The following is a 25,003-nucleotide window of genomic DNA, read 5'->3' on the forward strand; positions in this document are numbered from 1 at the left end:
CGTAGACACACACACACGCACACACACACGCACACACACACGCACACACACGCACACAGACACGCACACCCCCGCCCCGCAGAAGAAGACTGCGCTCTGGAAACGACTGGCTTTCCAACAGGGGAAGAGAAATTTCTTCTTCCCTCTGTCGCAGAGACCACAGCCTAACTCGGTCCCTATACAGTTACGAAGCGCCCTATTCCGCGCACTTGTTCAGGGAAAAGCCAGGACCCGCTTTGTGGTAGCGGGGACCCCGAGCTGACTGCAGCTCTGCCGGGCATCGCGCGGCTGCTCCCTAAGAAGTGATCCTTATTCATAAGTCACATAAATGGACAACGGTGAAATTGCTCCCCCCAGCATCCAGGAGCAGGTAAAAGACCAGAGAAAAGATCTCAGTTCTCTAACGGCGTGATCAAGCAGAGGCGGGACCTGAACCCCCATTTCTGGACTCCCCAAGTTACTGCCAGAGGCACAGGCCGAGCTGCCTTTTCCAGCTGTTAACAGCATCACTTTACTATTCGTTCTGCATTGTGGGTGACCTGGTCCTGGAAATCACTGCAGGCTTCCTCCCTTTAGCTAGTCCTCACGTACTGCCCACCGTGCTTGTGCATGCTTTCCCACGTGCACGGTGCACGCATTCACGCGTATAAATTGGTGTATGTAGGTATAAAGGCTTTCCTTACATCTGTTAGTACTATATTGCTTTCTTTTCTTTATTAAAAGATCAGTAAGCTTTTAAAACATTAACTTCCTCCTGATATAGGTGAAGAATAGCCACTCCCCTTGTACTTGGGAAACTAGAGCACAAAGAGATCTGGTAATTTGTTCCAGTTCTGTGGAAGTGCCCAAAATATCTGATGAGTCTGCCCCATTTCCCTTTTGTTGGTTTCTTTATTTCTAAACAACTGCGGTAGCTCCAAATAAGGTACCGGATCGCACATCTGAAAACGTCCGTTACTGCGGGATAGCTCCAAAGGAGTTTTGATATTCACACGTCACGCTCCCAGGGTGAGATGAAGATTTCGAGGTGCTTCCAGTCATTTCGCACATCTCAGGCCCTTAGACACAAAAAGAAGTGTTGATTGCGAGCAAAGCTGACCAGCGACCGTGGCTTCTCGATCAGCGTTTTTGTTGTTATTTTGTGTAGAAAGTCATGACTGCGATGCTTATTTCTGGTACATCGAGTCTCTATACACACAACAGCGCCCAGCCTGCTCTCTTCCTTCGGCAAGTCCGGAGTCCCGGGCTCTCGCTGAGCCAAATGCTTAAGCAGGTTCTTAACCTTAAGCAGGGAACTGAGCCAAGGGTTAGCAGATACAAAGTGTTTGCCCATTGCAAAAGTTTTAAAAACAAAGTATGTTGTGTTTAATCGTGTGTTACGTTGCCTTTTAATGGTATGATAAACATAGATGGCGCTTTGCAAACAAACCATGAGGGCAATATCCATCATAAATTGCCCCTTTCCCTGATAAGTCTGAAAATATGTAATAGAAGTGACGAGTGTGGCTGGCTGGACTTCACTGCTGGGGAAGAGAGGTGAAATGCTTTGTCTTGAGGCCACGGAGCCATAGGTCGGGAGACAACACCCACTCAGTGCGCTCTACCTGATGGGCGACTCACACCAAAAAGGATATGGCCACCTTGTTTTTCAAGCAGTTTCTTGCTCATTCGTAGTTACGGACAAGCAGCTGGGCCTTTGTGTGAAAATCATCCCAGCCCCGCTCGCTCCCGCTCGCTCCCGCGCGGCGGTACCCGTAGACATCAGCTGGGAACCGCTGTCTCCATACTGGGCTCAAACCAACTTGCTGCAGCTTTTCAGGTTTGCTCCGTACCGCTGGGGCGAGCGCCCATGAATATATATTCTTTCCTCGTGACGAACAGGAGATAGGATGGGTTGGTACGGACATTTCTCGTTTAAGCTGCCGCGTTTCACATCACATCTATGATGAGCGGAGAGCGCGCACATGGCCAAATACCACCGCTCAGCTGATGAGCGTGACTGGTTGGTTGAACGCATTCCCGGTGGAATATACTGTACGTGTTGGCCCTTTCCCTGCTGTGACCGTGAGAAGCTGCGGTGTGCAACGCCTTTCCCAGGCTGCCTGAAAGAAACGGCCGTGAAGGGGAGAGCGTGGAGTTGGGGATGCCGTACTTCAGGGATTGCCAGCCTCGTGGCACCGAGGAGCGCCGTTACAGTGATAGACGAGGCAAACGATGGAAAGATTTCTTCTGCTGTGAACAGGCTTTGTATCAGGTCTCTGAGGACTGCTAAGGGGATGTTGGAAATGCCGTTGCCTTTCACTGCGCTCTCCCTGACTTATTCCCATATAAATATTATTCTCTCTGTCCTTTGAGGCTGGTGTAGCTACATTCATTTTGAAGCCGCATTGGCTTCTTACCAGCTGTTAGTGCTGGTGGCAGAGGAGGATAAAAGTTTTTACTTGTGAAGCGTAGTCGGGTCAGTCCGTTCCTCCCTGGGCCCTAGCCAGGTTCAGATGCTGAGCTGGGATTTAGAGAATTATTCCTCAGCTCCCGGCTACACCCACTTCCTTCGTCAGCTTGGGCAAGCGAGCGAGTGTGTTCGCGCTGCCTAGGTTCGGTACGTTGTTTAGGCAGCTGCTGTTCCTGGGTAGTTCTGAGACAAACTCATCCACAGCAGCGTTTGGAGAAGTCCGACTAAAATTCAAATACCTGTCTTTACGCATCGGCTGTACAGGGAACAGAAGGAATTCCCCAGCTTTGGTGTCACAGTTCCCAGGCAGTACGAATATCCCTCTATTTCCATGTTGTGTCCTCCGCTGGCTCCATGGCTTTGTTTTCACAAGGAAGAGCGCTCTCGGGACTGAACTGGATCAACTGTGAGTGACACCGCACCGGGCCCCTCGGGAAGGGCCCCCCCGACCCCTCCATCCTCTCAAGGTTCAGCGGGTTTGGAAACGGCTTTGCCTGGGGGCTGATTGCCCTGACGGCACGGGTGACGCTCGCTCAGCTCAGCCTTCCAGCTAAGGGACCGGTTTCACACGCGGAGGTTTGCAAGGAATACGTGTTCAGCCACGCGTAAACTGCTAGTGCTCACGCGCAGAAATCAGTGGCGGGTATCAAGGGGTTCCAGAGCACCAAACCGATCAGATAAAGGTCTGATTATTGCTCTGCCATATGTAAAAATGAAATGTGCGGATCCGTCACCCTTTATTTAAAGCGGATCCACAGAACGAGATGCCACCGTTCTCTAAAGCGAGCGGGAAAAGCTCATCCTTGTGCAAAGATCAGACGTGGTGACAAGCCAGCAGTAAGGTCGCCCTGTATACCGATACCTGTGGTTTTCTCCTTTCTCCCAAATAAAGTTCCGTTCCAGAAATCTCTCTCCATCTCACAAACACTAACCCTCTCCTCTTTTCCGAGTGGTTTAACCAGTTACCCTCCTTCCCATGTGTTCTGGGTTAATTTCAGAACGATTCTCTTTGCTGTTGGTAATGACATTTAGCTGGTCTTGGAGAATTTTAAAAAAAAAAAAAAAAATCCCTGTCAGGCGTTAAGACTGCTTAGTCGACCTCTTTGTGCCTGTCATCTCTTCAGCCCTTGCTGTCAGCGCACACGAGCGCTCGTGCTGCCAGGCGTAGCTGGAATTTTGCGCACGTGAGTTCAGGCCCCAGCGGCAGCGCTGACGGCCCCCCGGGCTGGCGTTGGTGCGTACGGAAACCTGCGACACCCCTTACGCGGCGCAGGAGGGCTGCGAGCAGGATTGATGTATTCCCAGCGCAACCGCGCTGACCTGAGACAGCGGAGACGCCCGTTACGCCCTTTATGCTGTGCTTGGTGCTGCATTTGCAATCAAACACGATTGCAGCTGACAGCAGATTAAATCCGTAGCTGTCGCTTTTTAACTCTATTTCCCTGCTATTTGCCTTCCATTTCCTCCTCTAGTCTGGGTCCCGTCAGCGGAAGCACCTCTTCATCGAGCCCTTTGGAGCATTCTTCTGCCCGCAGCTTTTGTGCTGACCGGTGCAACAGAAAAGATCAAAGCCCACTGAAGTCAAGGGGCTTTTTGTCACTGCCAGGGTGCAGCCAGGACTTAACGCGCAGGGTGCTCGTCTCTGGTCTGGAATTCAGAGTCGCTCTCAAAGGGGAAGGAACAGTCCCACTAGAGGAAGATGTTTTTCTCAGTAAATAAAACACACACAGAAAATCCCTGCTATTGCCCAGATGCACAAGACAGAACGTACAGAATTCTACATAATGCTTTTCAAAGCTCCAAGGTTTTCCGAGGAAATAATAAAAGCTCTTATTCTGCTTTTATAGATGGGGAAACTGGGACAGGGTCCAGTCACACAGCCCAAGGTCACACAGAGTTGGTGGCAGATTCCCCTGGCTGAGCAAGGTCCCGTCCCACGAGCAGGACGTGTTCTTGCGAGTAGTCGGAGGCAGACACCCACGTTACAAGACACAGGAAGGCACGTACGAGAGAAACGTTGCCCGGAGCTCCTTGCTTGGAGAAGGCAACCAGGTCCAGTGTACGAGGGTTCTCTCCCACCGGCTGGAGTTGAATTGCATCCGAAGCGAATCCGGCCAGCTCGTCGTGTCTTCTCACCCCAGTTCTCGTCATCTCCTTTCCAGCTCTTACTGCTCTCTTTGCCACGGCTTTTAACCACCTCCTGCGTACCAGGAGCTGGTTCCTTCAGGCTGACTTCTGCCTGACTCCTGAAGTAAAGCCCCGATTTCAGCACGCTGTTAACCACAGTCTAATAAGGCAAAGTTTTCTGCTGTTCAGCTCAGCCCGAGTTGTGTTGGATATACCAGAAGCAGAACTGCTTTGCTTAGTAATTTCTCACCCACATGTAAGGACAATAAAAACAAGGGTTGCCTGGCAATCCTCAGAGGGGATTTACCTAGCAGGACAATGGAGAAAATACTTTTATTTTGCATGAAGCTATGCTCTTGCATAATTGCTACTTGCACTTTCTGTATTTGTTTGAGCGAGCTCCATTAATTCAGCTCCTCTTTGGCTTAGGACCGTCTTTTTGCAGGACACGCTGCAAAGCTTCTGTTTTATTTTTTAATTTTTTTTTTTTTTTTTAAGGTCTCTGGCACTTTTCTAACCCAAGAACATATCAGCATAGGAGGACAGCAGTGTTTGTGGACGTATAAATCATTATTAGTGATAGCGTGTAGGCAAAACAAGCAAAATAAGGTTTAAAACAGACACTCCCTCTAACTAAATGATTTTGAATCACCAATCCACAGTCTCCAATTCAGCAGAATTCAGTTTGAGCAGACCCTGGGAAGTCAAACATGAAAAGAGCAGCCGCCCTTCACAAACAGAGGTGCACAAAAGACTCTGCCATAAACCAAAGCCATGCTCAGTTTTGGTACTTCAGGATCTGATGTGGCCAGGTCTAAGTGGGCTTCAGAGGTGACAACGGACTCCAAAACTTCTGGCCGGACTACGGAGGCAGAGGCAGCGAGCTCGGCAACGAAGGGGGACGGTTTCTGGCAGAAGTTGAACCTCCCTCCTGAGCTAGAAGTTGTTCCAGTTTTGAGGAAATAATTCTTTTCGGCTCTCACCTGAAGGAGGAAAGCTTTGTTGGCTGACCCTCTGCTAATCCAGAGCAAACAGAGATCTGAAGCCTGACCTTGTTACCTGCTCACTGGATTTACAGCTGAGGAGTCCGTCGGCGAGGAAACGTTAGCCAGGGAGCCTGCAGGAGTATTTCCCGGGAAGGAAGGAGGACAAGGCTGTGCTGCCAGGGCAGGTAGAAGGCTTTATCTGTGCAAAGAGAACTATAGCCTGGCCCAGACCGTGATGTCTTCTAAATCAGAGGTTTCAGGAAGCGCTGTCCCTTCAAAGCTTCTGGCCAGCGAGATAACCTCTCTCCGAGCAGAGGGAATTACGTGCGAACACCAGATACGGGGAGATCACAGAGGAGTAACCTGAGAGAAGTTCTGATGAGCGAGAGCCACGCTGCAGTCTCCAGCTGTCCAGAAAACAGAAATCGTAACTCACCTTAAGAGCTGGGACTTGTATATGCATGCACGTACATAAAAATAAATAAAAATCCCACATTTTAGGTAAACCTAAGCTCTTTGCGTTCTCTCTGTTCAGCCTGATACACACAGACTTCTGTGTTTTGTGATCTTTGTAACCATGAGAACTAGAATTTTTTAATGTGTTTTCTTAAAGTGAACACTTAGATTCTCTCACAATTTCTTACTCGGTAGGATGACACGTTGTAAACAAGTTCTAAATAGCGTATGATCTGTGATACAGTCAGTGGCGCTGGTAGCTGGGGGGAAGCTAAAGAAAAAAGATTGGTCTCTACTACGAGCAGAGTGAAACTACTACGCACAGGTTTCAGCTGGAGGAACTAGGCAGGTCAGAGGTGGTTGTATTTGCTGACTACGAGGACTTGGACTATGTCTGGATTCAAGGATGGGCGTAACGCAGGCCTCCACCGCTTCTCCAGCCCCCTGAAACACGCGCTACATCAAACACTAGTGGTATCTGGAAAAGAGCAGAGATCCTTCAGTAAATAGTGAAATAATGCCTGAGCAGGATTACGCATTATTTATTCTACATTCAGCTCCGCTTACTAGGAAAATGAGTAGACGTTAAAGAACAGGTTCAGAAAGCAAGTTCTTCAGCAAAGAACCAACAAGTTGCCCAGGAACTCACGTGCAGGACTGACTGCCTGGCTGATGGAAGGGCGATTTCCTAAGTCGTGGTTAGGGTACGGACTGTCTCTTCACATCACTTCCCACGAACCACCCCAGTTCTGCCAGACGCCAGTGGTTTCCGATGGCTACCCCATCGGATGGCCCCACGGTGAAGGCTGCCTTTCTCCTAAGACAAAAAGCAGCCCTGCTCCTTTCAGCTCTGTAAGGAAATACTGGGAAAAGCAACCGACAACCAGACATAGACAAAAAGTAGGGTTGCAAGGAGGCACTAAGCATATGTGAGGAACAACAAAGTGACCTAACGCGGTATTTCTTTAACGTTTTCTTCAAAGACTGGGCTGATTTCCTTTTTCCAGGCCCTTCTACAGTATCGTGCCCAGTCACATCCACTCAACACCTATCACGGGAACCGCACTTACGAAAGATTAAGTGAACAAACGCAAACTGATGCCAAGAGAACATAATCTGTCAGCTCTATTAACAGGAGACTTCTGGCTTGCTTGCTGTCAGCAGCACACACTTCCCTGAGTCGTCTCAACAGTTCCCTGCGGCTGGTTCACATCAGAACCATCACAGATGTTCATCCACTTCGAAACATTTTCAAACCCCAAGAACTGGCACCCAGCCCATTTCTCTTTTCCCTGTGTCAACTGTAGTAAGAACTACAGTTCTGAAACCTCCCAGAGACCAGCTACAGTGGTTACCTGTGCAGTTTGTTCGTTGTGCAGGTGAAGGACCAGAGCCACCACTGTTCATAAAATCCAGCTGGTACCTGCCAGCTACATTTTAAGCTGGAGAAATGCATCTTCCATCCCCCAGACTTTAGTGGATTGGTGGATGTTGTTTGGTATCAACCGGAGAGGTGCCTAAACTAACAGAATGCCCAACATTCCCAACTTCAAGGAAACAGGTATTTAATTCCAAGGTTCCCAAGTTGACCACTGCAAAGAGCTTAAATCGAAACTCTGGAATGATTGCTTCAGAACACTGAGCCAGTTATTTTCAGAGTGCAGTACAACAGATACTACACCGAGTTCCTAGCCCTCAGCACACTAAATGCTGAAAAACTACTTGCTTGTAAATTCCCCGAGTTACCACACACACATGAGAACTCTTTGATCTTGAGCTTCCTGAGCAAAGTACAACACGACATTTCCTTGCCCTTATGGCTGTGCGCCATACCACCAGTGAGGATGGGCACAGCTCTGTTAAACAAAGGTGCATCTCCTCCCATCCAAAAAAACCAACCTCCATACTTCAACAGTTCTACCTCACACTCCCTCCGGCTACTCTAAGCATCTTCTCCCAAGCCCACCTCACTGCCAAGCCCTTCCGTGCAGCTATCTCTACTGGGCTTTTTGCTGGTAAAGACAGATTGTTCTCTTCCAGAGCAGGGCGCCTTTTAATCCTGTGATACAATCCCTTTTGTTTTGGAACCAAACCACTTTCATGTAAAGAGACAGACACTTTCTCCCTTAGTTTTTTCCTCTGCAGATTTTAACAAACGTACTAGAAAGCAGAATACTATTTATTCAGCTCCGTAGTTTATAGAACACAGATGCTGATTTTTATGCCAAGTGACATTATGGTCATGTGGAGAAGTGTACGTGTCTGGGGCTTACCGTTATCCTCATCCATGCTACCTGCACTGGCAGAAGGCCACGTCCGCGGCTAGCAGAACTGAGACTTAACTAAGGTAATTCTTCCTGAAGCCTTCCTGGAAAAGGCTACAGCTGTGAAACCTGCCTCCCCATGTGTCGCTTACCTCAGGAACTGGACAAGAGGCAATTCCAGAAGCATCCAGAGCAGAATGAAGGACTTAAACAAGGAAACACTGACTACCTTTTAGAACTGGAATTAGTAAACAGATTTGAGGTTGACCTGCTCCAAGTAATATCCAGGTAGTAAGAACTAGAAAGATGTAAAATGGGAACTCTCCAGAGAACACCACTACTTCAGGTTGTTCATGTTTGAATAGCTCAAAGTTACTTTTTGTATCACATTGTCTGAACTATTTTAATACTTTGACTTCTACTCAATTATTTATCATACCAAGTATGAAATAATTAGTTTCCATCTGCGTGCACAGCTCGAGTTAAGGCAGATAGTTCACCGATTCAGGAACAGATTAACTTCCATTCCACAGCAGTGCTCTGCTGAAGCTCCAAGGAGCTTTCCTTGTATCTGCTGCCTATCTCAATTAATTGTCTTTTCTCACCTGAGATGTAATCAGAACTATGGTAAAAAACTACAAACCAACTACTACCTGCAAGGTGACCAAGAAATAAGAAGTCTTCCCCCTGCACAGGGCACCCACTGAAACTATCCGGTAATGATGCATTTAGAACTGGTAACTGCGTTGTGCAAAGTAATAACTCCTGTTATGGAACAGAACGTCAGAAGGAGCTGCAGAGGTCGAAAGCATGACTTAGTTCAAGCAAAGATTAGTCAACTTCACAAATACATCCACTGGTAATTACACGGAATAATCCTACACAACCTCCAGCTCAGGAAATTGGTAGACCAGAGGTTGGCTAAAGGGAGGCCGACTGCAAATCCTTCCAGCTGCTTTGACTCCAGATTAAAAATAGAAAATTGCCAAGTGATTGGTGTGGATTTAAAAGAAGTGTTAGAAGAGTCACTGTCACACTGAGGCACCTCCAAGATTGACCACAAAAAAACATCACGCATCTTGTTTCCCTGGAGGGGGACAGAGGAAGTTTAACCAGCAGGCATTGGTTCTAGTAAGTTCTACTCATAGAGCATGAAAGGCCTGAGTAACAGCACCCTATTTCACACAGCACACCAGCCTACTCCCCCAGGATGAGCCCAGCATGACAGCTACTATACCTATACTCAGGGTGTGACAAATGAGGCTAGTATTAGATCTACTACAATTTGACAATCTCTTCATTCAGCACCAAATTTCTTTCCTTATGAGTAGGCACAGTGGTATAGCTCATAAGAAACTACTATCAAGTAAATTTAATAGAAAATCAAATACTTTAATGAAATTAGGGAGCATGAGAGTAACAGCTCAGATATACCACTAGAACTGATACTACTGGGCTGTGGGGTTTTGCTATTTTTTTTTTTTTTAAATGCTCTGTTCTTCAACAAGCATGCAGATTGACAAACTACTAATTCTTCAGAGTGTCAAAGATCCTGAGTAAAGAATTTCAAACCACTTAAAATGAATATATAGGAAATGTCTTATGAGCTGGTGGCCTGCACACAGCATTGCACAGATAAAAATATACTACTCTCAATACACAGAGCTAAATACTTTCACATTTATCAGAATTTTCTACACAAGTCTTTTGATAGAATTCAAGTTTTGAATTTTCTGTATATATCTTCCACCTGTATTAAACAAATGCTTATTTACATTGTGGATAAAGTGTAAAGGCTAGTAAGGCCATATTCCCATACTGTACTGTAACACTGCAAAATATATATACACATATATAACCTAATATAGGCAACAGTTCTAAAAAAGTCACCTTACATTTGTACAACATAATTGAGTCAGTATGAAAAGACAGCTTTGTTAGCACCAAGCCACTCCAATGGTTTTTACAAACTGTCTTGAGCCTTCTAGTTCCACAGGGAAGGACTGTTCAGCACAGTATTCTGACTACTGAGCAGTGGAGGTCCTGTTTGCAGAACTGGAAGTCCCAAATAACACTCCACTGCACTACAGTATGCAAATTACTAAAGAGCAGGCATAGGAGCATCCAAAGACAAGTTCTGCAGTGTTACTAGGTGACACTCCAGCAGAACAGTCACCAAGACATTTACCCGATTAAGTCTTTCGCATCATCCTGTCCTGTTTGTCTCTTTCCTTTGGATTCATGATAGTAAGTACAGAACTGCCAGCAGAATGGACATTACTCAAGCTAGGTGGTTTACAAGCCAGGTTAACCCTATACTGCAAAGACCAAATGGGGAAGAGCTCCACTGCTTTAATTCCAAAGGAAAGAACTTTGCTTTATTCATCGCCTATGCCTGCTGTGGCCAGGATGGTCTCGGTCATAGCGATGACTTGCTCGCTCATAGGAGCGCGAACGCTCATGCCTGTGATTTCTGTAGTAGTGACTCTTCTTCTTGTACTTCCCCGAATGGTCAGAGCGCTCCCGGGATCGGCTCCTGGAACGTGACGAACTCCTGCTGCGTGATTTCCGTGGTTTGTGTGTTGAGTACTTGTAGTCTTTTGATTTCTTGTAACTTCTCACCTTGGAACCTTTGTAGCTAGAACTGTGGTTGAACTGTCTTGGAGGAGAGTCACTGCGGCTCCTAGAACGGCTGTGGGATTTGGAACCACTTGATGTGGAGTAACTTTCACTTTTCCTATGGAAAAAGAAAAAGAACAGGAGAGAAAACATTATTTTCTTAACATTAAATGGAATTACTCCACATTACTATTAGTGCCTAAATGTAGTCACAATACATACGTATCCACTTTAAGTATCATACAGACAAACGCTTCTCACTTAGAGTCATGGTGTGCAAGCACAGTTCGAGACCAGGCACTTGATTCTGTATTCTGTTGTTCAGTATCCCATGAAAACTAATCTCATGTCCCAGACTTGATCACATCTGTTTACTGTAGAAACACTGATTTTTAGAAATTCATATCCATTTGAGGCATAGTAGTCACGTCTCAGTTTTAGATTTTTTTTTTCTTCACTACTTTGAAAACATGCATGAATAGCTAAGAGTTACTGCCAGATTCAAAGTGCTGCCAACAATGAGACAAGAGGTAAAACTACTTCTGTTTCACTTTTAACACCACTATACCAAAATGCCCAAGTTTAGAGTTAACATTCCTTTCTGTCTCTTTGATTTCCCCTCTACAGCTATCACGGTTAAATGCGGAACTTCAAAGTCAAGTGTAGTACAAAAAGCAGGTTTTTAAAAGATCTTTCATTAAATTCAGGTAACTACTAAAATACAATTTTGAATTCAACACTGAAGAATTTTAATCAGCAGATTTTAGCTTTGGTCTTTTCCACATACACGCTAATACATGCCATACTTTCATCACTACACACCCAAACCCAATGGGATACAGACTGCTGAATAAGAAGTCAAACTTGCATTGACTGAGGGGCACAAACCTCTACTACACTCCACTACCTACAAAACAGGATCATTCTATATTTCATAAATTAACGTTTTGCAGGAGCAACTGCCAATGAGTTAATAGTTCATCTACTGCAGAAAATGCTTTAACTACTCCAGTACAGTTCAATAAAAATATAAAGGTTGTAGCCAAAACCACCCAGCTTTAAATATAAAAAACCCTGAACAACAAACCAACCCTGCTGCTTGGTGGACCACGTGTCACCAATAAACAGGCTGACATTCAAAACTAATGCTATGTTATTTCACAGCCTCTCGTGCCGAGAGCCACCAAAGCTTGCTCAGTGAAATTTCAGTCCGGGAGCTTCTCACAGCATGCCCTTCTTTTACAATAGTACATACCTGTGCTTAGGGGATGCGGATCTGGATGGAGATCTTGAGTAACTTTGATCTCTACTTCCACTTCGACTTCTGCTTTCTCTTCCTTTCTGAACACTGCGAGAGACAATAAATAGTAAGTTACTTTGCTTAAATTAGTAATGGGAAAAAATAAGCTGCTTCATTATGAAAGCCTTACCCGTTTACTGGGCTATTTGAACTCATTCTTTTTGCTCCCTCTGTTTTCCTTTTAGCGTTCTTCATTGCCTGAACAGGTAGTGGTGAAGGTTTATTTCCTTTAACCTCCTTTGGAGACTCTAGAACAACAAGCCTTTGTTACCTTATTTTGAAAGTATGGTTAGTGACTGAAAGAACAACTGAAGCCTCCCCCTGCCCCGTTTCATCATCTTTGTAATAATCAGTACTGTACACATGTAGTTCGCATATATGTGCCCACATGCATACACACACAACCACCACCAAGAAGGAGATCTGAAGAAGTTCACAGAAGGCAGAAGTTAATCTGAAACATTTCTGCCAAAATATTGAAGTACCACCAGGGAGTTAACTGCAATTGTAACACATTGCTTTCAAAGCCAATTCAAGAAGGCAGAACAGCAACTTCCTTTCCTTGCCAATTAGGCAGTATCTCTTTAAAGGTAAGCTGAGGAAGAACATGGTAAATGTTATTTTCTAAGCAGGACATACACTAGGACTGGAAACTTTAGACCAAGTATGCAGGAAAACATTCCCCACCTGTCACTCAAAAACACTGCTCCTGCCTGTGTTCCTAATCATACTTATGCTTTAATGTTTCTTTAGCATAACATGTCAATTGCAAGTATTTGAGTTTATTGCCAAAACCACATAAAGGCAAGTCCCTGTAATATATAAATTTAAACTAGCCTTAAAAGCTAAAATCAAATTAGTCTAAAATTATCTGTTTCAAGAAGTTACAAAGTTACAATACTATTCAAACTCTGCCATTTAAATAGTTGCTAGAAGCCAGCTTAAAAAGCAAAAACCAAACCACACTGTAATATGCATTCCAAAAGGGTAAATAGACATTTAACATGAGAAAGTTATTAAAAACAGTTATCCACTACTTACCATTTTTTGGTACAGGGGAAAATCCTGATGTGTTATCCAAACTTGGGGCTCCCTCAGGTACTAGACCTTTAGCTTGTGCTTTTGCCTCCTCAATAGCCAATTTCTTCTTCTCTACTTTACTTTCCAGATCAGATAAATCGACCTACGAACACAGGAGCACTGCTCATGACAAAACTTAGTAAACTAGACTTTCCGCTTAACTCATTTACAGGTGGTGGGGTGGGGAATAATCTAAAGCAGCCCAGACACCATGACCACTATCCTGTTTCACTTAATGTACCACACTTGCAGCTAGTTTCAAGTGGGATAAGGCTTTCCAACTCATGTTCTAAGCAGCAGCCTTTAATGAAGGCTCACAACGTGTAAAAGATACAAACCTTTTTCCGAGTATACAGTTGCAAAATTTTTACGCAGATTTCTTGAATCTCCTCCTCTGTTGCTCCAAAGAGTAAAAACCAGTGTGGACGATTAGGAAGTGGAATCTGAAAGGGAGGGGAAGGCATGCTCAGTTTTCTGCTTCTATTAAGAGACCTAACAAACTTGAAGTTAATGGAACTGTACGCTCACCTCCAGCGTCCTAGCTGCAAGGTAAATACACGCACAGGCAATGCTTTCTGGCTGGAATCTTACAAAGACATCTGTTCTCAGGCTATCATTCATGTAATTCCTGAAAGACAGGATATCAGCAAAGTGTCATAGCATTGCAAAGCTGTTTGGTGATTTTGGGGTTTTTTGTTTTGTTTTTACTTCTACAAGGACTATTTCTTTGTGCATTCAGTTACTAGACTTTAATCCTGTAAATTTAAAGAAAAGTTGAATGATTTTACTAAAAAAAAAATTTTAAAAAATAAATCCCTCAAGGGGAGGGATGTGTAACAGAAATTAAGTTTGATTGACTGACTGGCTGGCTGCTGAAAATTCAGTTGTGAAAAGAGAACCAATTTTAACTTCACTTTTCCTTCTGGATCTCTACTGGCCTGCTCTCATGCAATAGACAAGTTATTTTCATCAAGACAACATACAATATAATCTGAAGTACTCAGTTATAGACTTTTAGGTTCACATGTTTCTCTGCAATAGGGCTGAGCCCAGATGGTTTGCTGAAAGCTGCAGCTCCTGTAGTAATTCTCCCATGAAAATGCAGTCCACTTCAGCACGCGTCAGCTTCCACTGGAGATTTAAGGGGTCCCTTTTCCTTCCAAAGTGTTATTTTCCATCCAGAACAGAATTCTTTTTGATGCAAAAAGTAGCCATAGAAGAAACCAGGGTGTTTGGGAACATCAATTCAGGAGAATACTCAGTATTCAGGCAGATCTCCTCTTTGGCACATGAAATACGGTTTCCAAATTGTCCCATTTCAGTAAGGTTGCTTAAAATGAATATTCACAGAATGAGAAAACTGTAAAATATTGCATACATTCCAGTCAGTACACTTAAGTATTATTCTTCTAAATCTTAAATACACAAAGTAACTTCCTCTGAATCTGTCAGCTGATACGCTTAAAAAAGATCTAGATTTCTAAGCACGTATGTCAAGCAAAGTATCAGATGGGGAAAAGCTAAAACCAGACACAATAGAAAGTCCTCAAAATAATACACTTTCTGAAATTAGTAATTAATCATGTGGGTACCCAGTATACAAGGATTCACTAACCCCCAAGACATCCAAACCAGAGACCACAGTCCGGGCACTTGTAAGTAGTTTACACGGAACAGACAAAAGGAACTTGAATCCCAAGAGTATCAATTCCCATCTGCCCCAGCTGTCTTACATTCTTTTTTATGCAAAAAGCAACTGCTATCCCAGAGAAGCAATGCTAAACATCAGTTCATCCTTCTGAAAGAAAGGAAGGAACTTCAAAACCTACTCTTCTTGCCCAACTACAAAGAGAGCACAAACCTTTTGGCAAAAGAAGTGATAAACATAAGTGGTACTTCAAGCATCTGGAAATCATACAGCCTTTTTCTAATTTGCCAAATTGAAAAACATGCCTGCTTCCAAGTTTGGCCTCTGCGTATTTTCCCTGTGGGCTCAGAATCAGACACATGAGGAAATGAATCCTTGTCACAATATTTTAAGAAAAAGTTAATGATGATGTAAAAACGCACATTTCAAAAAACAATTATACTGGATATCTACCAGCTTTCAGGTACTGGAAGCAACAAGCATCAGTACACAAATACGTTATTTTAACATTTGAACCATTTCTCAACTGGGTAATTTCCTCCCTCCTCCTCACCTACTCCTCCTTTCATAACAAGTAGAAAAGTGGTAATGAGTAGTCCGTAACCCATATTTGAGTACTTCATGCAGTGGTCCTGGGAAATCTGGTAGCAGGAAGTTTCTCTAAGTCCTAAGTATTACATTTGACTCCAAGCTTCACACATCTACTCAAATGTTTTCTAACTAGTTTACAAATGGAAACTAGATTTCAGTTTCTGTTGTATTAATTCATCCCTTTAAGACTGAAATCCCACCTTAATTTGCTTTATCATTTAAGAATACATCATTTTAACAGTTATAGAAATATAACATTAAAAATCTTTCAGAACTTCAACAATCAGGTTATAAAATATACAACAGTCAAAATGCACAGTTAAAGTCAAAAAGTATAAGCACAAGAAGCAGTTGGCCAGTTACTATACTATCATGTATATACCACCTGTCTAGAGTCAGCCTTCTCTTTGTAGAGCCTGCTTTGGTTTGACTGAAGACGGCAGCTATCCCTGCACCATAGCGCTTGGGCAGCAGAGGAGAAGTCTTAGTCACTTACCCTCAGAGGCTACCCTTTGATTAAAAGAGTACAGAAAAGAAAAGTCAAAACTGGTTCTCCACACACAAGTCACAGTACCAGACAGTTCAGTCAGCAGAAATATGATCTTTGGATTCACTAAAGGTTTTTAAACCACAGTATTGTTAAAAAACACTATTGTTTAAAAGCATTATCTATTTGTTAAGTTTAAGACCTGGAATTTTACATAAGCTTCCCATTCCCAAGCAAATCATTACTGTAATGAGAGCAACAAGGCAGAGGACATTTCTTTGCAAACATGAAAACATTGAGTTTATCCAGTCTTAGAAGTTGACATCTTGCATTATCCATACAGATAAAAGATATTTATCTGCACTGAGTATTTGATACACCTCTAATCAAGCTCAAGCCCTGGGAAAAGCCATTTCCCAGCACTGGTAACAGACTTTAACTACACATGATTTTCTCCAAATAACAAAAACCAAAAAAAACCCCTATAATCCACTCAACATTTTCCCTTCAGCTGAAAAGTGAAAGCAGAGAGGAGGGAAGTGAGAAGTCAGGGTGGAAAGCTACCTTACCATTAAAACAGCGCCTCTAACTTAAGAGGCCGATCAACATTTGAGTAGTAGTTTGGGGCACGCCAAGAAACACTCGAGCTGTCTGGTGTGGCCCACAATCATTTCTGAGCAATGCTGCCCAGAGTGCCTCAAGTGACATATTTCTGCTACTGCCCCTGCTGGTCTCTTAAAACAAAGAAAATCAACTTACCATGAAGTCTGGACCAGGTGTTGGTTACGTTCACATTCTAATACCTGAAGGTACATAACGATTATCTGGAAGATATGGGTTATTGAGTTATTAACAAGAATCTTGAGAGCCACCTATTTATTTCAGAGGGACATCCATGAGGCATCTGTTATTCTCTTTCAAGTTCTAACACACTCCACGTGAGAGAGCATTTGCAACATCCCCAGTGTTTATCCACACAGCTTTTGCTCTCCAATGCAAAAGTCTGCATGAGTTGACACTCAACCAGATCTGACCTTCCTAGCTCTCCATCTTCTGAGCTCAGTCATCATGCTATTCATCTAGATGTCTCGTCTTCAACTGTTTTCAAGCTAGGTATGTTCTCCTATACAATTCACGATTCCTTTTTAGCTGTAACTTGGGAGAAAATATTGCTAGCTGCAATAAGCAGTAACAGAAGTATGACAGTATTTGCAGAAAACAGATCTAACATGTTGTGTGTCACTGGTTTACTCAGGTCTAGCTTTTTCTCTTAGGTATGAAATGAAAACAAGGATGCAGATAAAAAGACTACTCTAATAGTAAAAAATCATACATAATTAACAAATAAGTACAATTGTCCTCTGGGGTACTTACAACATGAGTGAGTTCTGAAAGTCAAACAGGCTTAAAAAGAAGACCCTAATACAGCAGTAGTTTTTAAGAGGAAGAAAGAGCAAGATCCCAAGTTTTGTGGGCACAGGAGTAGGAGGTTCTTTTACCACACATAGCTACTTAACGCCTAACGTTAATGCTACTAAAGCGCCAACTTAAAACATCTGCAGTAGTTACATCTTCCAAGTATCATCCTAGTCTGACATGTGGTACTTAAATATTGAGAACGGTCTCGTTTCTAGTCAAGCCCTTCACACCTGAGCATACTTTTCAGAACATAAGAAACACTGCTAAGTAGCTCATACGGGTTTAACAACCTCAGCACGTTTCCACAAGGAGCGATCATGACATGCAGTGTTTCTGACAATAGGATATCACAACCCTAGGTCTCCAAATTCCTTTCTGTGCAAGAATTTATGTTTAGTTGACCTTTTGTAACACCAAAGCTACCTACTTATATAATTTGACTTCAAGGATTACTTAGCATCTGCATCCACCTCCAGTCGTCATTCAGCAGCGATACAAGACCAACTAGTAAGAATCTCTTAAATGAGAAAGAAGACATCGGGATCATAAGAAGCTAGCTTTACTGAAATAACTAGTGTTACCACATACCATCTATACAGCTTTCATGCAGTTAGGCAGTCTACTTACTCAAAGCATTTATAGCATATGAAACACTGATTATAAAGTTAACTTATACAGTACAAACCTTATGAGGGTGCTTTACATGAACGCAAAATCCCAACTCCTTTAACACTCTTCTTTCTGCCTTAATAATTTGATTCTTCAAGTTCACATATTCTTGATCCAGTATTAGAGGCACAGGTTTTCTGCAAGACAATTTCATATTCTGAAGAAGATAATCTTAACCTCAAAGAGTACTCATATGCAGGTTAAGTTGTGTCTGTGTAAAAATAAGAGACACAACTGTTTATAACACCAAAAATATTTACTTAATAAGTCAACTCACTTTTCTCCTTCATGAGATCTCTTCAAGATGTTCCCTGATTTATGAAACAGGGAATGATACTATCACCGGCCCATGAAGTTTAACACTTAAACCACAACATAAATACTTTAGATTATCTCAAAGTCTAAGCTTACTTTTTTCCCCGTAGATGTCTAAGGCGATGGAACACGTTAATTACATCCCTTATGCGTCTTGGTGCTTCTTCAATTTTGGATGCCAGATGAACACAGGCCATTGACACATGCTGAAATATAAGTATTGCAAGATACCGATGGAACTGATTGCCTCCAACAGCTTAAGGAGGGATAACAAGAGAAAATGGTGGTAAAACAAGGAAATACTAAAAATTTGATAAAATCCACACTACGTAGCTTTGTAAAATCATGTTGATTGGTAAGTAAAATCTACAGGCTAATTACCAACACTCTGATCACATCTAAGTTGACAACTTGCCAAAACAGATGAAAGATTAAATAATATTTGTAGCCGCATACATCTTTTGGTATTTTCTTACCTCCATGGAATGCTTCACAAAAGACTTGGTATAAAAAAAGCGTTGAAATAGCACCTGTCCTGTAGCCATAGCCACCTAAAAAGGAACCACAACATCTGTTAACAAAACTACCACCAGTTCCAAAGAGCAATCACCTAGAATGATTTAAACAGATTTAAGATCCAGAAGACTACAAAGCTATATTTAAGTATGGGAGCAAGTTCAATGGTATAGAAAGAAAATTAGCACCCCCACTTCACTAATTTCCCCAAAATGTTATCAACACCACAAACACTGTATTCAGCAATTTGTTAAATCACAAACTTCTTTTGTAACATGCACAAATGAAACAAAGAACAAAAAAAAAAAATCAAACACTAGAACCTAATAAAACTGAAATTTATGGCAGCACATCAGAAAAACTTTACTTTTTTCGCGTGGAAGGATGGATGGAATCTAATCATATTATGATTTGCATATACTCGTAACAGAATTTGAGCACCCGAGACTCGGTAGCTAGAAAATGCCTGGAAAGTTTTACACTCAGGAACAACGAGACTGTTTGCGATTGGAGCTCGCCAGGAAACAAAAGCGATTCTAAGAAGTCCTTCGTTCCGCAAGCCCCGATCTTAAAAAAAAGCACTGCGGGAGCCCCCGCCCTGCCCGGGCCGGCCTGGGGAGGCGGCGGGGGCGGCGCAGGAAGGCGGTTACATCATCCGCTTCCTGCTCCCAGCCGGGCGGAGAAGGCCGCAGGCCCCGCGGGGAGGCCCAGCGGCTCTCGCGTCCCGAGCCCCAGCCGAAAGGGGCAGCTCCCCGGCCCTCCCCACATCTCTGACTGCGGATGGCGGTCTAGAGACCGAGTGTCGGCTCCGCCGGGGGCCGCGCCGGCGCCAGTAGGCCGAGGCCTAGGGAACAAAGCTCTCCCCTGCCAGGGAGCACAGACGCCCGGCCCTACACCCGCCCCGCCCCGCCGAGGCCTTCTTCCCCAGCCGCCGGCGAGAGGCCTCCCCGCCCCGCCAGGCCGCGGCCTAGCCCCACCTGCGGGAGACGAAGCAGGATGCCGGCCGCCTGGATGAGCTCGCAGCCGGTGACGCGCAGCTCGGTCTCGGTGTCGGGGTCGAGGCCACTGCTCATGGACGGGGTGAAGCGCAGCGTGTGCTCGGGCAGCAGGCAGTTCTCCAGCGTGATCAGCACCCCCGAGTACAGCCGGTCTCCGATCAGCACCGCCCCGGGGCCCGGCACCGGCGCACCGCTCCCCGCCGGGGCGGATCCCGCCGCCGTAGCGCCGGCGGCCTGAGGCCCCGCCGGGCCGCTGCCTCCCACCGCTACCACAGCCGCCGCGCTGCCCGACCCCGCCGCCATTTTGTGGTAGTGCCGCCGCCTCGCCTGGCTCCGCTCTCCTTCCCCACCGGGCGGCGCCTCTGCCCCACAGCGCCCGCCCCCCCCTTCTCCACCTCCGGTCGTCGCCTATTGGTGGGGCGCGACGAAAAGGCGGTCGCCGATTGGCCCGGCTGCCGCGACGTCTGACGCGAGCCCTGAGCTCAACGGAGCGGCGTGACGCACCGGTTGGGAATTTGAACAGGGCGGAGGGGGCAGGACTTCCGGCGCGCGCCACCACCCTCAGCGGCGCGGCGCGGCGCGGCGCGGCCGCCGCTCTCCTCTAAACCGTGCCCAGGCCGGGTTTTCCCTGTGCAGCACCAGAAATCACCACTCGCATTGTTCCTTCAGAAGCAGTTACCAAAAAAAAAGAAAAAAAAATAAATCTTTATTAAAGTCCTTCACAGAACAGAAAGCGTAGGGACGCTATGTATGTCGTTAACACTGGAACTTCCACAGGCCTGACACCACTGCTGAATTCAAACTGCGGTTTCCAATTCAACGTGTTTCAGTTACAACAATACAGGGGAAAAGTCACCAAGGTGCAAGCTTCGTGCCCGGACCCACCCCGTCCTTCTGGAACCATCCTGAGAGGATTTTGTTCCACAGCTATGACCTCAGCAGCAGCCAGTGAGCAAGTTTACTTCACAATACAAGTTCCTAACACGTATCTGCAGACTTTTAATATCAATAGTGGTGTACGATACGTGAAAATATTCCCTCTGGTTCTTTTCCATCTCCCAGGGCAGCAAGGAAGCCTTCCTGTCTCCTCCTCTGGGCTAAGGCAGCCAGGGACTTGAATGTCTTTGGCTCATAAATAGCCAAATCGGCAATCATCTTCCTGTTCAGCTCCACCTGGGACTAAATGCAAGAAAATTTGTTGGTTAAGGACTGTAAATTTTAGGAACAACACTGCGGTGCTTACTGATTACCTGAGGTCTTAAGGCAAATTACCTTTTTTCTACACTGTACAATTTTGGAGCTATTAGTCAAAGAACTGTCAGACACGACTACTTGCCCACGGATTTCTCACTAAGCCACTGTGTAAAATTTGTTCACTGACTTTCTCAAAGCCTCTCTGGTAGAAACCAAGAACTGAAGGAGAATCTGTTGTTTTGTGGAAGGCCATGTGTTACAGGTTAATCCATGGCACTTGTTTCAGTGCTTAGATATATTCAAGTTTATTTGTGCTAAAACCTGCCTGGTATCTTAAAATGTGTCCCGGAGTAGAGAAAGACAGACTGCAGGCTCAAATACTCTTAAAACCAATAGATATTGCATGGCTAATTGCATATTCTAAGAGGGAGTTACTATATAAAAAAGTTTGTTGCTTTTGGATCTTTTAACAGAGAACCTTACAAAAATACATTGCTCTGAGACAACAATCAAAGGGACAGGCATTTTGAGGGAAAAAAGAAAAATAAAGAAAAATGAGTTAGCTTTTAGGCAGTGCTTCATTCTTTTGGTGACAGTATGACAAGAGTAATCAGGAGAACAAGTGTATAAATTTCAGAAACTGCATTACTTTACAGGAAACATATCAGAAAACCTAGAAAGTTATCAATTTGTTTGAAACATAGATAAAATGTTTTGAAATAGGCTATAAATGTGTAGTTCCACTTTCAGAAACAGAAACACTACCTTTTAATTACGATCACAGCCAAGAGAAACAAGTTTTAAATTTACAGGTCCATTATCAACAAATTAAAACCAATTCCCCAGCTTGTTTAAGAACAAGGGACAATGGCACCAACTCTCCGCATTGTCCAAGCTTACTGAAACATAAAGCCAGTAGTGAAAATAGGAGGGACTTCTTACGGTTGTTTGTGCTAATCCAAGCTTTGTATTTTTAAATTTCATGAAGTAAAGGCAGCTGTCATTTAAAGCCCGCAGTAGCAACGAGAGTAAAAGCATTTTACAAGTCTCATTCTTAAGATGCGCAGGAAGTTTTGGGGACAGAACAAGGTGTAGAGCAAGTGTTCACCAGGATAAAAGGGTATTACGCATAGAAGGAGGAGAAACAGGTTTAGGGCAGAACTTGGTTCCTGAAGTGAATGAAACTCCCTTCATAAGCAGGAGGCCTTTCATCACTAGAACCAGGAAGCAGGACTGTGTTGGCAGAAGTTCAGTCTGACAGAAGGAGCTTTTCGATCCCTCCACCATGCCCTACACTGCTATTGCCTGCTCAGGCAGGTGGAAGTCCCCACCATTATTCTTCAAAGATTAGCAAGTGGAGACTGCAGCTTCAATTCCTTACAGTTGTATTCTTAGACAGTAACCAGCAACCCTTTGATATGCTTTGTCAGACTATATCTACTTGAAGATTTCAGAGTTTTAAGAAATTAATTTGCCTGGTACTTCAGAAGACCTCTATTAGACATCTTCTCCTATTTGCTGTTTCAAAGTAATTATTCTTCAAGCACCATCCTTACCTTAAGCAGATTGCTTATGAAAGCTGGGTATTTCAAACCATGTTCAAGAGAAGCTGCCTCAATCCTAGTGATCCAGAGCTAAAAGTGTAAAAATTAACATATTGGACAATAAAATACTTTAAAGTAAACCTTTTGTCATGCTGATCTGCTCACACTTAGTAAAGATTACATTTTCAGACCTACAGTCTTCTCAGTGCAACATACACATGCATCAACTTCGGACTGAGCTTTTTCAAACCACAGAGGGACTATCCTTACTTTAAACTCGTATTTTTTACCCACTGGTAAAACATTGTGAGAGAACCCCCCAGTAAGGAAAGTGGCTATTTCAATTCTGCTCTTCTCCCATTTTAATGTTTGCATTTAACATTTTGCTCTTTACCGCTCTGAGGAATCTCTTCTTCTCTCTCCTGGCCTTTGTAGACTTCACAAAAGCTCTCCGAACACTTCGTACGGCCAGCTTATAGCAGCGGTTCTTCCTTCCGCGAAAATGCTGAAACAAAACCAAGATGTTCTTGTTGTTATCTTTAAGGCTGTTAAAACCTTCAGTAATACTAATATACGCTCATTTGCATTTCACAACTCTTCGCAACAAGGATCTCAAAATACTTCACAAACATCAGCTAAGCCTTCAGTTGGCACGTAATGAAAATGCTCTTTCCTTGTTTTACAGCATGGGGAATTTGAAGCTGAAAAGTTGGATCAAGCTGAAAACTTTCAGTCCAGCAGGAGAGTGCCAAAACCAGACCTCATTTTAGGCTGTGGCTCCAGGGGGAAGGCAACCAGCAAAATCATCTTCAGTGCTTTCAGCCAACGCCTAAACTCACGCATTTATTCTGATTCCTGAGCTACCCTCTCAGTTTTGTCAGTACAAATACAGGGATGAGTCAGGAGCCTTTGCTACACCAAAAATATCGCAGTTGCCCAAACAGAAAGCATAACAAAAGAAGTTTACTGGAGCTACCACTGACATCCATCTAACATGAAGTAGGAAGAAGTAGCCAGTGCTGCACAGTCAGAGAAATAAATAACTATTACTGGTACTGTGGGCAGCTCATGCACTATGAAAGCAAGATACTGTCGCTTACTTCAACATTTTCCACCAGTACTACAGCAAGATGTACCACCTCCCAGGATGCTAACAGTCTGCCCTTGACAAAGGTTATTCCTGAGCGTAGGTACAATAGCTTGAACTTCAGTTGAAGTCATGTTCTGAAGCAGTCTCTTTCACCTTTTAAAATGTACTTGAAGAGTGAAGTTAAAATATTATTTTTTTCTGCTCCTTTGCCCAGTTTAATAAAACACGACAAAACCCCACAACCAACGCCAGCCTACAGCGTGCTGTATTTACAGACTGCTCTCCCCGCAGTGCTTGTAACCCTTCCACCACGGGCTTCTCACTTTTAGTCATACCCATCCACATGCCCACACGTGCTGCGTTATGGCACAAACACCAGACGCGTTTATGGCTTTAATCAAATACAGACAAATTTATGTACACAGAAAATGCTAAATTAACGTGACTCAGCTTCGCGGAGCACCACTATAGTGCTCGGTGCCTGACTCCTCTCTGCTGGGGAAGGCCCTGCGGACACCTGAACAAGACGACAGGCCGCTCGCTCCCCGGACCCGGGGAGGCCGGGGCGCCTCCGGGAGGCCGAGGGCCGAGCTGCCGGCCGTGCTGCGGGGGCCGCGGGGAGCACGGGGCAGCTGCAGCCGAGCGGGGAAGCAGCGGCGGGGGCTGCGGCCACACTCACCCGCGCATACTTGAGCACCTCCTGCACCCTCCAGAAGCGGTCGGTGAGGCGGCTGCGGAGCCAGCGCGGAGCGCTCAGCAACACCATCTCCGCCGCCGGTTCGCGGCAGCGCGGCGCCTTCCGGGGCGGGGACACAGGGGGCCCGGCCGCGGCCCTTCCGCCGACACCCAGCCGCCCTGCGCCGCCGCGGCTTCCTCTGCGGCTGCCGCAGCGAAGGGACCGGCAAGGACAGCTTCCCCGCCCGCAGCGCCGGGCCGCCCTGTTTTGGATGCTGTCTGTGCCGTGGTAGTCCTGCCGCTGCCCCAGTCTGGGGAAAGCCCTGCCAAATTACGCGCTTATCTAGCTGGCCGCTGGGTGCTGTCCAGTGCAGCCCTGTCCAAAATGGGCCAGATCTGCACCCCGCTGGAGGAGCAGCTACGCAACCAAGCTGTTGTTGGTTGCTGCACAATGCAATGGGGTTGCATTCAGGGAGCTGTTGGTTAAACTTCCTGCGTAAGAAGGAACCGAGCTGTGTGGAGGTGTCTGTTCCACGTTGCTTGGGGTGTGTCGCAGACTTCGTGGCGCTTACC

The 25,003-nt window shown here is 44.9% G+C and overlaps 2 protein-coding genes across 10 annotated transcripts; both read right to left on the minus strand.

Annotated features, from left to right (window-relative positions):
* Window positions 1–765: 765 nt before the first annotated feature.
* On the minus strand, window positions 766–20,289 carry CCNL2 (cyclin L2). Of its 9 annotated transcripts, none has more exons than XR_008580092.1 (12): window positions 19,907–20,289; window positions 18,890–18,964; window positions 18,510–18,619; window positions 18,115–18,235; window positions 16,770–16,834; window positions 13,813–13,912; window positions 13,623–13,727; window positions 13,246–13,387; window positions 12,335–12,452; window positions 12,160–12,252; window positions 6,345–11,022; window positions 766–5,972 (listed from the first exon to the last, which is right to left on the minus strand). XR_008580092.1 is itself a non-coding variant. In XM_054849568.1 (11 exons), exons 1-11 carry the CDS (start codon window positions 20,228–20,230, stop codon window positions 10,668–10,670), a joined length of 1,608 nt encoding a protein of 535 aa, XP_054705543.1. In that variant the 5' UTR covers window positions 20,231–20,289; the 3' UTR covers window positions 766–10,667. The 9 variants fall into 9 exon arrangements, 7 of the variants coding, with proteins under 7 accessions (XP_054705543.1, XP_054705544.1, XP_054705549.1 ...); XR_008580091.1 differs by having other exon boundaries at window positions 6,200–11,022; XM_054849568.1 differs by having other exon boundaries at window positions 766–11,022.
* Window positions 20,290–20,614: 325 nt separating this feature from the next.
* Window positions 20,615–24,949, minus strand: MRPL20 (mitochondrial ribosomal protein L20). The gene is made up of 4 exons (XM_054850096.1): window positions 24,435–24,949; window positions 23,060–23,170; window positions 22,678–22,755; window positions 20,615–21,106 (listed from the first exon to the last, which is right to left on the minus strand). Exons 1-4 carry the CDS (start codon window positions 24,519–24,521, stop codon window positions 20,933–20,935), a joined length of 450 nt encoding a protein of 149 aa, XP_054706071.1. The 5' UTR covers window positions 24,522–24,949; the 3' UTR covers window positions 20,615–20,932.
* Between the last annotated feature and the right edge of the window lie 54 nt (window positions 24,950–25,003).

This window comes from Grus americana, chromosome 21, assembly GCF_028858705.1.
Source record: "Grus americana isolate bGruAme1 chromosome 21, bGruAme1.mat, whole genome shotgun sequence".
In the NCBI taxonomy this organism is placed as follows: domain Eukaryota; kingdom Metazoa; phylum Chordata; class Aves; order Gruiformes; family Gruidae; genus Grus; species Grus americana.

Coding starts and splice junctions, on each gene's coding strand:
- MRPL20 (XM_054850096.1), bottom strand. CDS start 24,521: ATGGTGTTGCTGAGCGCTCCGCGCTGGCTCCGCAGCCGCCTCACCGAC. Junction 22,756..23,059: donor AGAAGAGATTCCTCAGAGCG/GTAAAGAGCAAA, acceptor TTACACTTTTAG/CTCTGGATCACTAGGATTGA. Junction 21,107..22,677: donor TCATAAGCAATCTGCTTAAG/GTAAGGATGGTG, acceptor TCTTGCATTTAG/TCCCAGGTGGAGCTGAACAG.
- CCNL2 (XM_054849568.1), bottom strand. CDS start 20,230: ATGGCGGCGGGGTCGGGCAGCGCGGCGGCTGTGGTAGCGGTGGGAGGC. Junction 18,620..18,889: donor TTGTGAAGCATTCCATGGAG/GTAAGAAAATAC, acceptor CTTATATTTCAG/CATGTGTCAATGGCCTGTGT. Junction 13,728..13,812: donor TTGCAGCTAGGACGCTGGAG/GTGAGCGTACAG, acceptor CCTCCCTTTCAG/ATTCCACTTCCTAATCGTCC.